At 30.8% G+C, this 17811-nt stretch overlaps 1 protein-coding gene across 3 annotated transcripts; it reads left to right on the top strand.

Annotated features, from left to right (window-relative positions):
• The first annotated feature begins 147 nt into the window (after positions 1–147).
• LOC139524655 (uncharacterized) lies at positions 148–17344 on the top strand. Of its 3 annotated transcripts, none has more exons than XM_071319627.1 (10): positions 148–260; positions 7473–7931; positions 8670–8902; positions 9714–9852; positions 10611–10715; positions 11578–12071; positions 12649–12787; positions 13071–13211; positions 14291–14454; positions 15773–17344. In XM_071319627.1, the coding sequence occupies exons 1-10, from the start codon at positions 165–167 to the stop codon at positions 15945–15947; spliced, it is 2145 nt and encodes a 714-aa protein (XP_071175728.1). In that variant the 5' UTR covers positions 148–164; the 3' UTR covers positions 15948–17344. The 3 variants fall into 3 exon arrangements, with proteins under 3 accessions (XP_071175728.1, XP_071175727.1, XP_071175729.1); XM_071319626.1 differs by having other exon boundaries at positions 216–287; XM_071319628.1 differs by having other exon boundaries at positions 217–264.
• The last annotated feature ends 467 nt before the right edge of the window (positions 17345–17811 follow it).

The raw sequence follows: 17811 nt of genomic DNA, 5'->3' as shown, positions 1-17811 counted from the left end.
GGTACACCCAAATTAATGAAATAAAGCTGATATCAACATTGTAAATTTGTGTTTTTCAAAGTTTACCACTTAGTTATTTTGCGACAACATTTTAAAAACTTCAAAAGATTTTTGAATACATGTTGTTTAACAGTTTAACGTTTCTTTCCATTGTGTAACTGATTATGATTTTATGTTCTTTCAAGGGGACCTTTCCAGGATCGACAGACTTAATTTGTAATAATCATCTAAAAGAAAACTTTTCAGTTATTTTTTTACAAGTTTGTATGATATCAATTTGCTATTTTGTATGCATTTCCATATATGACAAGTTGTCAGATTATTATAAATCTCATTATTTGTTCAGAATGCAGAAAATCTTATTCTCTTCGAGAGAAAAAAATCTCCCAGGATCTAAAAAATTGACAAAATTTATGGGGTTACATGTTAGTTACTTGTTGATGAATGTCTTTCAGAACCATCATGCTTATAGACCATCCTTGACTTATCTGACATGTTGGCTCCCTTGTCCAGTATATAAAATGCTTCGAAAAGAAATCAACTATATATTATTAGTTACACAGTGTGCAATTGTCCTAATACGAGAATTTATCGGGTCAATAAAATTCATATCGGGTGAGGCGAAGCCAAACCCGATATGAATTTTATTGACCCGATAAATTCCATATTAGGACAATTAAACACTGTGTAACGAATTATCCTGGTTTTGTTATATTACATAAATTCAATATTTGTACAATAAGGCCAAAATAAAAAGATTGTATGTTTGCCCAAACGCGACCGACCCAAAATAAACCCGCCGACTCAAATTCTTTTTTTGACGTTTTTTGGAAGAATTTTTTTTTCGGATTTTTTTGGGGTCCGCTCCGTCATCGTACAAAACTTAATGTTTGTCGTCTTTGCGTTTGAAAGTAATTGTGAATAAGATTAAAAGAAAGCGTATAAGAGACGCAGTTAATCGATATTCGATGTTCTCTGTATTTATCTTCTGATTTAACGAACGTAAAGAAGTGAAACATGTGAAGTGGCAGTTTTTTTACGCTGTAGTTGTTTGTACTACCAAACCCTTACCTATATGCTCAATGTTAATTTCATCGTGTTATCGAATATCTGATAAGAATATTCAGGTAGATTTGTTCAAAACCATGTGCAATCGAATATTTTCAATGTTATTCTGACAGGAAATGGATCCGGAAGTTGCGAATTTACAATCTTGCAAGAAGATTTTGTTTTTACTGAATAAAAAGGAATTATTTCTTGATAAATTGTTGTCTTTAATTATAATCTTCCTTTATCATGTAAATTAGATGTCCTTTTATTCAAATACTTCAAATTTACAAGTCTCATTAGACAGTCAGTACGTTGCTGTTTGGGAGAATTTGATAAAACTATAATTGCTCACAGAATCAGAAATATAATCTTAACTGAATGTAACTCCTTCTGAATAATTTATTGCAATATAAATATAAATCCCTTTTGACAAGAGAAATTTGACTTTTGTCAGAAATATTTTTTCACATGTGCAAAAGTAAAAACATGTTATGGACGCCATATTGGATTTTTATACAATTTGCCAGACTTAACTAATCGATCAGATCGGTAATCGAACACTAATCGATCATATTTGATCAGTACTTGAAGTCATCGATCAAACTCTCTCAGGAGTTTGATCGATTAGTGATTGATTAGATTACTGATCGATTTAAGACCGATTACTGATGGATTAGTGATTGATTAATGACAGATTAGTGATTTTATTATTATTGACAAAACAATGCTCTTCCAGAAATAAGCCTTATGAAAGGCATCATTTGTGAAATAAAAATTCCATGAAAATATTTTCACCATTGCCAAAATTTTCTGGAATTCTAGAATTTAAAATCATTTCACTGCTAAGAAGATACTGGAATTTTTTTTCATGATGTTGTCAATGTGTCTGGAAATTTGAATGTAAAGATTAGAACCAATACCCATGCCAGACATCAGTGTTTATTTTTAGGTCTTGAATTCATGTTTCTGTCTAAATATGCCAAAAAATCCAGGATTTACTCAGCAATACATTTTTACACAATATGCAGTCGTAACCAAGAGAAGCGTATCTAAAAGCTTAGCCCTAACATATTCCTGATTAAAAACTACATTTTTGTAGGTTTACCCATGTATATTGGTACAATAACTGTGACGTCTTGAAAGGCTATTTTAATTTTTTCTTTTACAAACTTTCATTGACGGAAGGCGTCAAAGCAAAATTTAAAAAAGCCATCCAAGATGTCATAATTATTGATATAAAAACTCTAATTTTTATATGTGTGCATGTAACAAATTTGGTTGTAGAGGGGTCTAAATACAGCACAAACTACATTTTCCAAAAGACCGGAAGAGTGAAAAAATAGATTTTAACAACAACATTTGACTTGAATATAGTAGTATATATATCCTTCCATGGTTTGATAAATATTTGATGCCTTTTAAGTTAATGACCTTTGTTAACACATCAAAATTAATTTTTACATATAATATTAGCTTCAGACACTTGTGATTTTATTAAGAAGATGAAAATTTCAACCAAGCTAATATATATTAAAATCTGTATTTTTCATATATACGGATTAATCAACACAAATAAATTGTGCAATTTGATATATCCTTAACTTTATGATGAAATTTAGGGTTTGTCCTATAACATTATTAACTAATGCCAGAATTTAGGTCACAACTAAATAGCCAGAACATTTACCAATTAACAGAAAATTGATACATCATTTATTCAAACACACTTGTTTGTCTTCACAGCAGGATATTGTCTAATTTCCCCAATATTGTAGAAGACTGACCAGAAATTACCAGCTGTGGACTATGACTCTACTAAGGATTGCAAAATACTGATAAAAATAAATAGATTTTTATCAGAGTCAGTGGAAAACTTTCTATTGACTTTTGAATTTACATACAGAAGATCCCCCCTTTTTTCTAAAATTTTAAAATAGTCCTAATGCAAGGCAATAGTGGTTAGTGTTTTATTTTCACACGAAAGCATACACATCTAAAGATAAGTAGAATGAATATGAATAAGAAATTAAAGATGTTTTTAAATAGAATTGAGTATGTGCCCGTCACAAGTCAGGAGCCTGTAATTCAGTGATTGTCTTTTTTTATTATGTGTTACATATTTGTTTTTAAATAAATAAGGCCGTTATATCCACCTATGATTTGTAGTTGCATAGTGCAACTACAAATCATTGTTCTGGCCTTTCATTGAAACTGTGTAGCAATGTTTAGAGTTTTTCTATAAATATGGTGATTAAAGGGAAACTTTCAGCAGAGACCACCCCTTCTGTTTGTCATTTTTTTATTACTGCTTTTAATTTATTGATTTTTTCATAATTTTGTAAAATTTGTTAATTTGAATTTAGATTTATTTTTTTTTAATTGCAGAGTTCACGAAATCTTTTTTCCCCTGGTGGTCCTTGGAGAAAATCTGCTGGTCCTCATTATCAATTCTATTGAAAAATACTAAAATTGTGTCAGTCCTATGCAAAATTTTGATGGTAAAATCCAGAGGACCACCTCTTTTCACGAACTCTGTTTTTGATTTTCTAACTATTTCATCCTATTTTAATAAATGTTGAATTAAGTGTTTCCTGGTAGAATTTTGTCTTATAAGAATTTCAGTTTACATGTGAGGTTTACATGATGATGGTCATTAATTAGTTCTGCACAGTGAAATATTTTGAAGGAATTGTGACTTTCATACAAACTATTTTATAGGTCATTTCATTAATTCACCAATGTTCTATTTCTTTTGAATCCTATGGATAGGTTTTAATGGGATATGATACACAATGAAGCACTTATTGAAGAATCTGTTTTAATAAGATGCCAGAATTTCCTGAATACTTTTTGAAGTTCTTCTGCTTGAGGATGATAATATGTAAATGATACATAACATCTATTTTAAACTTTTTTCTTTTTCTTAATTTTATCTTTTCTGTCATGGAATTTAATAAAATTTGTTTACCAATTTCAGTTAATAAAATGGTTTTTCAATAAAGAGTTTTCTTTCTGGTTTGTGTTTCTATGTAAATGAATACCTTTGCCTTTAATATAGGATTTAAAGTTCCAAATGGGTTGGTTTTGGGTTTTTATGAAGATGTTGAAATTTTTCTGTATTTTTTTTTATAGCATTTCATATCTTACCAGTATTTTCATGTGTTCGTCTTTGAGGATTTCAAGGTCTAGAAATTTTATGGAATTATTATTGCATTCCTTTGTAAACTTTAGCAGGTAGTGTTGTTGAATGAATTGAGTGGTAGGGATGAGCTGGTCATCATGGTCACTATTTCAAGCTCTATTACATATTTCATGATAAAATCGTGAAATTTAGATGGAGGTGAAGTTTTCAACTTGCCTGTTTATATCACAAGTGTCTAAAACTAATTAGATGTCAGAATCTTTTGATGTTTGATAATGTTTCCAATAGTGTGGTCAAATCAACTATCTCTAAATCAATTTTCCCATACAATCTTACCAGCTATTTATTTGCTGTTTGTGCTTTTGATCCTATTGTTTTGACATTTTCACCTAATTAACATTAACAATATATAATAATGAAACATTACATTACTACAAATGTATCCTGAAAAGAAATTCTGATGTGTTTAGAAAAAATAGCAATGTATCTTTCATCAGTTATATACATGTATACTTTAGATTAATCTTATTTTCATAAAAAGAAACATTTTATGACAGATATACATTTTTGATAAGTAAAAAATATGATACGGGAAGGGTTGGGTAAGTGCTGGATCCAAATTCACATGGAAATAATGTTGTAGGTCATATCTAATTATATAAACAGTAGTCCAAATAATTATGACATCTTGGAAGGCTATTTTAAATTTTGCTTTGACCCTTTCCGTCAATAAAAGGCGTAAAAGAAAAAAATACAAAAGCCTTTCAAGACGTCATATCATAGTTTTTTTGGACCTAATATACATGGGTAAACCTACAAAAATGTAGTTTTTAGTCAGGAATTTGTTAGGGCTAAGCTTTTAAATACGCTTCTCTTGGTTACGACTGCATATTGTATAAACATGTATTACTGAGTAAATCCAGGAATTTCAGAAAATTTTGGCAATGGTGAAAGTATTTTCATGGAACTTTTATTTCACAAATGATGTCTTTCATAAGGCTTATTTCTGGAATAGCATTGTTTTGTCAATAATAATAAAATCACTAATCTGTCATTAATCAATCACTAATTCATCAGTAATCGGTCTTAAATCGATCAGTAATCTAATCAATCACTAATCGATCAAACTCCTGAGAGAGTTTGATCGATTACTGATCGATGACTTCAAGTCATCAATCGAGTACTGATCAAATATGATCGATTAGTGTTCGACTACCGATCTGATCGATTAGTTAAGTCTGGAATTTGTGAGGAAGCCCCTAGAACCATGACCTAAAAATAAAGTCTTCAGAAAACGTTAACTTTATGCAATTTCATTTTATCAATAATGATTATTTTCAAAAATTTAGTTTTTAGGTTGGAGATTCTACAGAACATGCTTTGATCTATTTATAGCCAAATTAGTTTACCTGTGTGATAATGTAAAATATAAATTTGTTTTCAAAACATCAAAAAGACACAAACTAAGGATGGTAGATAATAATTCATATAAATATTTTAGGACATTTAATCTATTTTAATAGAAATAGGATTTAAAAACTGCAAACTAATTTAATCATTACATAATCAGCTTCAATTTTTTTTACACAAACACATGTTGATGGAACTGTTGAAAATCACTTCACAAATCCAACAGCCCTTTCACACAGTTAGCAATTGTCAGGGTTATAAACATCTCAGGAAACAAATCATATAGTAGACTAATTTATTTATAGAGGTTTTAAATTCATGGCTATTGGTTGTCTCTACAAAGGTTTGACAGAGAAAAAAAAAGATATACTGTTTTAAGATCTTTTAATATTTTCATGCAAATTCGGATAAAAAAAAAAAAAAAGAATTTGCCTACCTACCTACCCACACCCAGTCATCATGGGTCGGGTTTGGGCAAACTGAAATATTTTTAATTGTGGCCTAATGAACCAAATATATTTAAGATATTTAATCTAAACCTGTTAAAAATTTAAAATATTAGAACTATAAAGCAAATCTTTTTTTTATTTTTTATTAGGTCAATGGTATAAGGGAGATAATTCCAATTGACATAATAAATAAGGGAGATAATTCCTACTGACATGACTGACGTAATAAAAAAAATGTACTGAAATTTATTAGGACAATATAAGCCAATCAAATTGCGAGAAATTACTCTAAATCAGGATAAATATATATATTCTACCATAGTCTAAAATCAGTCATCTTGTTAGTTCGTTCGGTATTTGTGTTTTAACTTATCACACGGGTAAACTAGGCATTGACATCACTTTCCTTCTACCCTCGTACAAAATTAGTGCAGAATACGTTGTTTCTACTCTTTTAAATAAAAAACATTTCTAAAGAGATGTTTTCATTGTTATTCTAAATTAATAATTAATAATTGCTAAAAAATGCCAATTTTCAAAGGATGATTTCGACAACAAAAGTAAGCGTTTACACCATTGTGTAGAAAAATCAATTCAGATTTATGACATAACAATTTTTAGTGAGGTTAGTGAGGTTGGTAACTTGAGAAATCGGCATATTATGGAATTTCGCTACGGCTGACATTTTTCAAAATGTTTAGTTAAGTACCTTATGTTATATTAAAGTATATAGGGAAAAAAATATTTCTGAGACAAGTGCCTGCGTAAGAACTCTATAAAATTAAACAGACTAAACTTCATACTTCGACATTTCAAATTTGAAAGATCCAAAATCAATCAAAGTCACATGCACATATAAGTGGACTTGCATAACATTGATTTCTATCCGACACAGTGCATATGTTTAATTGAACAAAGATAACAGAAACTTTCAGACGCTGATTAATGATATTCTTCTGCTCTATAACATGTACAATGGTTATATTAACATGAATTCTAGAGTGTGGTTGGCGCTCTCATTAGATGAGAAAGTCAATCATCAGGCTGATTTACTAAAACTAGAAATAGATTAATCACAATTTAATTATGAATGAAAATTTGATGCACATTCATTATAAAATCATCATCATTCATAATTAAATTGTGATTAATCTATTTCTAGATATTGCGAATTCAGGATTTAGATATTTTAAGTTCAGGCCCTTGCAACATGAAAGAAGGAGTGATCAAATGGTTAGGGACTGAATTATTCTAGTAAGCATAAAGAAAGATAAATTTAATTGAAAACCACATGAAATCATTGCTATATCAAATTTACCTTTGAGGGATACATGTGTATACTAGCTAGCTAGCCTTCAAGGTATTCCATTATAGATTTTTTTCACTTACCGGTATGTTAAAGATATTTATCTTTGTTACAGGAAACTGAGGCAATGGAATTATCACAGCTGATGAATCTTAAGAGATTTAACTTTAATTATGTCATATTTATTGTACTGTGTGCGATAATAGCCTATGTTTTCCGAGCTGGTGATACTTACATAATGAAACCAGTATGGAGAAAAAGAGTAGAGCCTCATTACTATATTAACAGAGACTATCCAACATTAGAGGACAGGTTACCATCGCCTATTATTACAGATTTAGAAGGTGATGGTGTTAATGAAATCATTTTAATATCTAATGACTATAAGTTGACGTCTCTAGCTCTTCCAGATAAAACAGAGGATGAAGATGATCTAACATTACCGCATGTTGTTGTTAAAAATAAAATACAGTTACCAATAGCAACCAAAGAAGACGGTGGAACAAGTAGACCTGTTGTCATGTCTACAGGATTTACTGTGTCTTATCAATCCATGATTCAGATTAGGAAACAGGTACATTAGATTCGTATTTGCATTTCGGGATTATGTAGAAATAGGTGATGGGGAGAAATTTCTAGTATTACCATTAACTTTTTATAACATCATTGAAATAATCAGTTATTAATGAACTGGATTATACTTTGTTAATGTTGATACAATGTATGATATGTTTCATATTCTACCTGTCAGCATGATATGTCAGAAAGGTAACATTTGGATAAATTTATTAAACAGAAAATTAAGAAAAATATGTTGAGTCACATGATTTCTAGCCAACTTCAGCAGACCGAGGGGAATAATTTATAGAATACATGTTTATAGTGCTATACATTATGTATATATAGCATTTTCATCAATTATTTTGTGAATTCCACCATAATTTGTTGATGCAATTCACCATGTTCACAGAATCATTGCAAGCATGATGTGTAAGAAATAAACATGAAAGAAGAAAATCTCATATTATAAAAAAGTGCTCAGGATAAAAAAATAATAATCGTAAAGACAATGAAAGATGTTCTATAAAAATACCTACATATGAAAACATTATGCTAATACTTGACATTGAGGAAACTTTAACTAACATTTCTTTGGGTTTGTTATTTGCCAACAAAGTGTTAAATATGGTATTACAAATGATCTCAAATGCATATTCAGGATAATTACAATTAAATGCCACATGAATACACCTTGTATATATTATAATACAATGTGCTGTGTTGTAAATAACTATTTTACTGTTTTTTGCAGATCATAGTGATAGCGACTGATGACTGGCAGATTTTCTGTTACTCACATGACTTTCAGTTACTATGGAAACAAAGACTGATGAACATCGCCCATGTACGATTGACCTACAAGATCAAAGCTATGGATGTTATGATCACATCACATAATGTCAGGAAAAATGATGAAGGACTGGTTATTATTGGAGGAAGTTTCTCCCACACAGTACATGATACCAACACAACTAAAGTTTCAAAGTGAGTAATGTTCCAGGTTATTATGTGTTTTTGTAAAAATAGAAGATGTGGTGCATGTATGATTGCCAATGAGACAACTCTCCACAAGAACCAAATGACACAGAAATTAACAACTATAGGTCACCGTACGGCCTTCAACAATGAGCAAAGCCCATACCGCATTATGAGTATTGTTGAAGGATATCATCATTTTTGTGTAATATAAGTATTGTTCAAGGGTATCGTGTGTTCTTAGTATTGTTCAGGGATATCATGTGTTCTTGAGAACAGCCAGGAAAGAAATAATTTAGTAATTGTCTTTTGTTAATATATAAACATGTATATCGAAATAATTTTGTCACTTTAAAAATTTGATGTTGATGTTAGTTCTGTGGTTGTCTTTGTGAAACTTATTCAAATCTTGCAAAATCCTAGAGTGATATGTAGTTGTCATGTTGTATAGACTTTTCTTTATGTTTGAAATTCCCATGACAATCTCAAGTTGTGTGTTATGTTGAGTTTTTGTCATCTCATTATGATAGGCACAACATCTTTTATTTATGAAAATAAGAAGAAAGTAAAATCACAAAAATACTGAACTTAAAGATCAATTGGGAAAGTCCATAATCACATGGCAAAATCAAATAACAAAACGCATCAAAAACGAATAGACAAGAACTGTCATATTCCTGACTTGGTACAGGCATTTTCAAATGTAGAAAATGGTGGATTAAACCTGGTTCTATAGCGCTAACCCTCTCATGGTAGAGTAGTATGATCCAAATGAGACAACTCTTCACCATGATAGAAATTTATTTTATATGTTTTATAGTGACACAACACCGGAGAATGCTACCAAGGAGGATAACTCTTTAACACATTTCTCCTCTTTTGCTATAAGTGCAAAAGATGGATCCACCAGGTGGCACCACTTACCAGGAGATTTTGGAGAGATAGATACATCAGTAAAGGTATGTAGTATTGCAGGGAAAGGGATTTGCATAACTTATTCAAGATTCTTTCGTTTACTGCAAATTCAGAAATTATTGCAAGATTATTATTAATGTGAATAATGCAATAGACAACTTTTGAGTTTGATGCATTTCCGTCAAAAAGTTTGGTTTTAGTGAACACCATTAGTGAGTTTAGGGGCGTCCTCAATTCCATTTCAATGTTGAGCAAGTGGTTAGAAAACTATAAAGCTATATTGTACGAATTATTCAGCAAATTGAATTCTCATAATTGTCTTTAAGCACTGCTGTCTTTATGGAATTGTGATTAAGTACATACAGAATAAATATTATTTCTAGTTTATCCTGCACAATGATGATCACTAAAACGCTTGATGAACGTTTATAGTGCAAGGATACAGGCCCCTCTGTCTGGTAAATGACGTCATAAAGGCGTGCATAATTGACGAGTTTTTTCCGGTGACGTACAAACTCGAAAGTGGTCTATTGGGCGAGTTTTGTTATAATAAGGACATGTCTTCTGATATCTAATTCACATATCTATATGCAGATTTTCCTGAAATGGCAATCTCACATTTTGTTTAACTAAGTTAGAAAATTCTATAAGCTTGAATGCTTACTGTGGCAAAACCACAAAATCAAATATTGAAATACAAAAAAACTTTTCCTAGATTCACAAAATTTGTTTTAACCATAGAAATAAATGATTTTAAAGTTAGATTATTGTACCCTATTTCTTTATTTTCATTATGAATTAGGATATACATGGTGACCACCATTGGAAGTTAGCCCTGAAAAGACACAGACTTCATGTAGGAGAGAGTCCATGGAATCTTTATAAACAGGAAATCTGGAAATATCTGGTAAGGTTAAGAAAAGATTGATATGAAATTAGTATTTTAAATAATCAAGTCAGGTATTATTCATATTGTAATTAACGTCAGATGAACATGGAGTGAGGCTATTTGGACAACATGTATAAAAATATGAACATACAATATTACCAATAGGACACTCTCCACCAGAGACCAAATGACATAGAAGTTAACATCTATAGGTCTCTGTATTACCAATGTCATTTCAACTGATCGGGCGGAGCTTACGTTTTAATTTGCATAAGGACAGTCTATTTGAAGATGTGTGTGATTAGGATGATTGCCGTTATAATTATTTCTGATTTCTAATCACCTATCAGTACCATCAAAGGAATTTACAAAAGAATAACTGGACACTTCATTTATGAGTTTATCCTAAAACACCTATCTATAGATGGAATAGTTTATTATGAGCAAAACGGTTAAACTCCGCCCAGTCAAGTGAAATAAATTGAGTAATACCACCTTCAACAACGAGCAACTGTTATTCTATTTTGAGTTAAAAAAATCTCTATGCAAAGTCTGTAAATGTTTGAAATTCAGTTGTTCTATAAACTCTACAAAACAGACCAAAATTCATCTTTCATGTCATATTTGATTGTTCCAAAATCAATCAGAGTTTTATACACATTTCTATCCATTTTAGCTCATATGTTGCAACATAGAATTTCAAAATAGAATAATTATGGAGCAGACACAATAACATGGATTAAATTAGTTTTTGAACTTGATCTGTTTTGTAATTAATGGGGCTGTACTTTCCTGAGAACATATTTAACAGCAACCTCATACATATGTAAAAAGTAATGTTTCTGTCAAGATGATTTTAATCACCAAATTGTACTTGCAGCCACATTTTTGGAATAATCTAGAAGATACAAAGATAAAATTAGGTCGTTTTCAAAAACAAGACGAAGCGATTATGGACAATCAACAACAACAAAAATCTGCACTCAGACCAGAACATATTATGGGATATGCTTATGGTGGTCAGCGTCCACATACAGACGATGAACATATAGTCAATCCTAATGTAGTGGTCATCCATAATCATAACGGACTTGAGGTACTAAATCTACTGACCGGACAGCCAGTGACACAGTTTCCTTTAGCATCTGATGGCGCCATCTACCTTGATATAGATTATGATGGTTACGTTGACAGAGTTTCCTGGGGAGCTGAAGACGGACGTAGCCCATGTTATGTTGATATCTGGAGATTACAACCTGTAAAGGAGAAAATGGAAGGACTAGCTGTATGTAAACTTTTCCGTGTCTTTTTCTCGTCCTCGTGGGCTTATGATGAGGATATTCTGAAGAAGTTGCCACCCATTATCATTAAAAGGTAAACATACTTATTCAGAAGGATTGTTGAATACTTGAAAAAAAAATCACAAAATTGTAAAAGCTTCAAAAAAGATTTAAAAAATAAAAAAAATAACTCATAGTAGCCAGTTTATAATCTAGCATATTTTCTCATTTTTTTATCAGACCTAAAAGAAACAAAAGAAAATGAATCCTAAATCATCAGACAATTCTTGATGTCTACATTTTTGTGTGTGTGTTTTTATATACTGTCTCATTGATATAAACCCTACATTTCTTTCAAGTCTTGTTCTTTACTCTTGAAGTGACAAATCTTTATCATTTAGATATTCATATATAGACTTAAAAATTGAGAATGTAGATCAATGGGGAAGTGTCAAATAGACAACAACTCGACCTTGCAGTGAGGTGAGAGTTTTTTGGCTCTGTGTTGAATAGCTTACTGTGACTTTGAGATGAAGAATAGCAATAAAAGCACTGTTTCTTTGCTTTTTGTGTGTTTTTATATTTGTACTAAATTTGTGTCGTTGATAAATGCAGAATATCCTTTGCTTTTCTATCAAAATTAAAAATCACTCTAGACTCTTTGTTTACAGTATATCAAGAAAGACTGGTATTCTGAGACATTTACTGGGACATCATTTACCAACCAGTAAACAACCTTATGACATCATCACAATGGGTAGTTATGGTAGAGTATCATCATATGACAAAGAAGGGAATGTCAACTGGCAGGTACTAATTATTAAAACTATATAACTCATTTGTTCTTGAATTGGGAGGACTTTATAACATTTTTGGATAGCTATTTCCATGTAAGTTTTGCTAAAGGGTCTAGATCTCAGCAACTCAAAGTCACACAGGAATGATGTGCTGTCAAGAAACCCTACCTAGTTAATTACAAAGATTCTTACAACAGTCAAAACTGAAGATGTCAACCATTTTTTTTTGCAACACTGTTTTAAAGTTTTCATAACTGTATTAAATTTTGAAATGTAAACTTGTATGTATATTTTAGGTTGGAACACCAGCCAGTTGGTCTGTAGAATCACAAGATAGAAAGAGGGAAGTAGACAGTGAGCCAGAGAAGTTACAACAATATATGGACAGTTTTTATCCCAGTAGACAACATATGTCACTGCAGGTTTATGGTCACAAGGTATACACTTCTTTCTTTCTTTCCCGACATATTTCTGATTTTCTGTTTTTCTGTTTGATGAGAAGGAGTATACAAATTCCTACCTCATTTAACTATTTTGAAGATTTTTTTACTTGATTCATTAAACATTGATGAAGACAATGAAATATGATCTCAATATCCAAATGTTTTATCAATTTTTTTTATGTTTTACTTTTTAAGTTATTTATCCAGATAATGGCACTTCAGAAATGTACTCCATATAATTGATATGCTTTTTTCTTAAGAGAAAGTTTCTAATTATTTTGTGTCATGTGATGTCATATTAGTTACAGACTACTTGAAAGTTCCTGACTTTTAAATTTTATCTCTCAACTTGATATTAAAAATGGTTCATATGCTTGGTCAAGAAATGGAAAAGAACCAGTGAAATTGCATGCAGAAGTGGACCTCTATGAAGCCTTCTTACATGTTATAAACAGACTCGTACAGATAAGAATGATGACAAGATAGTTATATCCTGAACAGTTATTTTGAGCAATAAAAACCCATGTATATAAAAAAATATGTAGTTTATTGATTATTATTTTAATGGTCTTTCTATTTAAAAAATATTATCTTAATAAGATAAATTCATATATCTGAATTTAGGTTTGTATAAGGCCAAAAAAAAATATATGTCTGTTTCCTGCTGCCAAGGCAAAAAAATCAGGGTCAGTAGGTCGGGATTTTTTTTTTTTTTTTTTTTTTTTTTATTATTTTTGCACTCCCTGTCAGATTAACAGATGGTTAATTGTCATGTTTGGTTAGGGTCCTGTACTCTAAAATCATTTAATCTCTTTAAAGGAGCTTTAATTGAATAATCCTCCCAGTGCCGACATTTTTTAAACCTTAATTGTTGCACATTTGTGCTGGGAGCAGCCATTTTGATTGTTTGGGTATAGTAAAATACAGATCTGGATCGGACCGAAAACGATTTTTTTTCCCGGAATTGAATAAAAAATCTAGGGTCAGGGGCTTTGAGTCAGGGTCGGTCGGGAAACAGGAAACAGACATATATTTTTTTTTGGCCTAAGTATGACAACTTTTTTGTATTGCAGGATGCCATGGTGATGTCCGGCTGGTCAAATATAGCCATTGTTGACCTTAAAGAAGGGAACTTGTTAGCCTCTCATTCCTTACCATGTCAACCCAGTAGTCCTCTTGTTGTAGGGGACTTTGATAATGATGGATTAAATGATATTATAGTAACATGTAAATTAGGGTGAGTTATATTTAAAGTATGGCAAATGTAGGTAAGATTGAAATAATAGTCATGTCTTCATGTACACTTAATTTCTGTATACAAAACTGGTGGTACTAGTTTTTAAATCGTTTATGAGACCACTTTTGTATAAATCGTTTGAGACCACTTTTGTATAAATCGTTTATGAGACCACTTTTGTATAAATTATTTATGAGACCACTTTGTATAAATCGTTTATGAGACCACTTTTGTATAAATCTTTTAATGTGGATTAATTAATTTAGTTATCAATTTTTATAAATTTTATTGGTAAAGATGAATCACAAATTTAAAAGACAAGAGAAGTGCAAATTTTCTATTGACTTGTATTGAATTGTATGCAGACTGGGAAAATGAGGAAATCAAATATCCAAAAAATTACAATTATTCCTCAATCTAGGAAAATTGGTACCCACAAAAGGAATTTACAGTATAAGAAATTTTCCATTATTAATTTTCATACTGCAGAAAATATACATAGTTATATAGACCAGTTTCATTTCATTCGCTTGAAAGTTTCAAAAATTCGTTTACATGAGTATTGGTTTTATATTATTACTATATAACAGAAATATGGTAGATTCTTTTTATAAAGGTTCCCTGTAGACCTGTTTTCACTATAGTAAGTGATAAGTTTTATCTCTCGGGTTGCTTTTTGACACACTCTGTAAATGTAAGGCATTGTTATGAAAGGCTTTAATGTAGCCTCTATGTTACTAACTGCTGAAATGGATGAAGAATTTGTATATATATTTTCTTTAGTCCTACTGTGAGACTAAATTATATTAGGCAATGATGTCACATAACAATGTTGCAGGGTTGCATAATAATGTAGCTGTGTCACATTTTAATGTGCATCCATGTCAATTTAATAATTAAGTGCGCGTGACCTCATTCATATATCTCACCAATTTTCTATTTGTACTCCTATAAAATAGTTTAATTAAATACATGTCATATCATATTTTTCCCCAAGAAATCAGAAGGATTATACAAATTGTTGACATGAAGAAAAACTGAATTTTTAATTTGGATAATGACTTCAAAAGGGTTATTTTTGTTATTGCTGATTAAGTCAGTATCAGAAAAGAAAATGCCATAATAAAAGGCCCTTTATATTATATATAGACTATTTGTCTTCCAAAAATCAATGTCAACCATCAAATTCTCAGAAAAACAGCTTTATCTTGATAAATGGTCAGTACTTTTGTTGTTTTACAAATTGATGGACCAGGAATAATTAGCTTCTACACATAACATAACAATCTTGTAAATATTGTATTTTTTGACATTTTAGGTATCTTGGTTTTTCACTACATCATCATACAAACCATATTTACACCATGTTGTATGCTGGGATGGTATTTGGTGCTATTTTAATCCTGTCCTGGTTGTGTTCGCCTGCCACGTACTACAGTAATGAGAAAGAGGAAGACAGTGACAGTGAGGAAGACAGAATGGACGATTATTGAAACGGGGATACAGTAATGTTTTATAATGAAACCAAATAGACAAGACAATGCTTGAGTTATTCAGGAAGAAATCATGGTTGTGAAGTCTAGCTGTGGAAGTAGTGTAAGAAGAGAGTTGTAAAGGGAGTATGTACATGTATGAGCTCGAAATTAAATGGCCATTTCACCATGAATAAAAAAATACTGATAACCTGAATGTTGCTTTGTTACAAATGTAGATGAAACACAGTAAATGATGAGCTTCAAGCAAGAAAACAAGTGAAATAAAGATTGCAAACAGGGTGACCAATAATAACCCTTTACCACACTCTGTCAAAAAGTCAGACATTGTGGAAAGACATTTTTATTTTTAATATGCTGTGGAAATTATAGAAAGTCTTGTATGTGATACTTAAATTCTTTGAAAGATCACAAAAGAGAATGATATTGAAAATTGCCAAGGCATTCCGTGGACAGTAAAGTTGTGTGTCTTTGCCTTAATCAGTACATAGCATTGCCATAAAATTTAAAGCACATAATTCCAATCTAGCAGTGTAGCTTAATTATGATTGCACAATGAAAAAGCCTTTTACTGCCATTTGTAAGATTTTAATTGTTGTTTTTATACAAGAATGAAGATTTTAAATATTATAGAAATCATTACTGAGGTACAAGGTATTGTGCAAATTGAAATTGTTAAGTTTTATCAGAACTGAGGTTTGATAAATCCTCCATTTTCTGCATAAGAAAATGCCTATACCAAATCAGGAACATGACAATGTTTTTTATTGGTAAGATGTGTTGAGCTTTTGATTTTGCCATTTTATGAAGGACTTTTTGTTTTGAACTTCCCTCGCAGTTTAACGTTATTGTTATTTTACTTTTTGATATTTTGTTGATTTATTTTGTATTCTGATTACACAACTTGCAATTGAACCTTACCTTATATTCCACTGTTAATGGTGAATTGGTGTTTATCTTTCATTATTTCATATATCTATTTGGAACACTTACTTTCTAATTTATTATATTACTAGCAATCTATAAGATAATAATATTGTGTACATCGGTTTTGATTATTTTTTATCAAGAACACTTTTATTGTTTCTCATAATCATTACCTTATCTAGCTATGGGATGTTAGTCAAACTATCAAGCTAAGGGATGTTAGTCAAATTATCAATTGATTTTTTATCAAGAACAATTTTGTTGTTTCTCATAATCACAACCTTATCAAGTTATTTGATATTAGTCAAACTATCAGATCATTGTATTGTACATGTATATCTAATTTAATTTTGTTCTAACACATAATTTTGTTGTTCCCCGTAAACAAGAATAACACTTAGACTGAAGTTAGGCACATGATCTCAATTTTGTTTTTATATAAAACTGAAAGAATAAAAGAATTTAACCTATTGACTTGGTTATTATCTATCGGATTATGTATTTTATGTGTGGAAAATATTTTGCATTAATCAAATCAATTCATAATTCTAGTTTGGTTGGTTGATTCAACATTTAAACTAGAATTAAAAGGCCAGTTCATTCGAGTAGAATTATTAGAATGTTGGGCTTTTTTTAACTATTTTGATATGAGCGTCACTGATGAGTCTTGTGTAGACGAAACGCGCGTCTGGCGTATTAAATTATAATCCTGGTACTTTTGATAACTATCATATAATAAACATTCTATACTGTACTATTATGCATATTTTAGGGGCCAGCTGAAGGACACCTACGGGTGCGGGAATTCTCGCTACATTGAAGACCCATTGGTTGCCTTCGGCTGTTGTTTGCTCTATGGTCGGGTGGTTGTCGCTTTGACATATTCACCATTTCCTTTCTCAATTTTATTCTCTAAAATTAATGATACTACAATGTA

The sequence above is a fragment of the Mytilus edulis genome, chromosome 5, assembly GCF_963676685.1.
Source record: "Mytilus edulis chromosome 5, xbMytEdul2.2, whole genome shotgun sequence".
Taxonomy (NCBI): Eukaryota; Metazoa; Mollusca; class Bivalvia; order Mytilida; family Mytilidae; genus Mytilus; species Mytilus edulis.
This window is presented reverse-complemented; position numbering and strand designations above follow the sequence as displayed.

Bases quoted from the DNA above. Each gene is read 5' to 3' on its own strand.
- LOC139524655 (XM_071319627.1), top strand. From the start codon at position 165: ATGATTTTATGTTCTTTCAAGGGGACCTTTCCAGGATCGACAGACTTA. The intron at 9,853-10,610 runs GTATGTAGTATT...ATTATGAATTAG, and splicing joins AGATAGATACATCAGTAAAG to GATATACATGGTGACCACCA. The intron at 12,788-13,070 runs GTACTAATTATT...TGTATATTTTAG, and splicing joins AAGGGAATGTCAACTGGCAG to GTTGGAACACCAGCCAGTTG.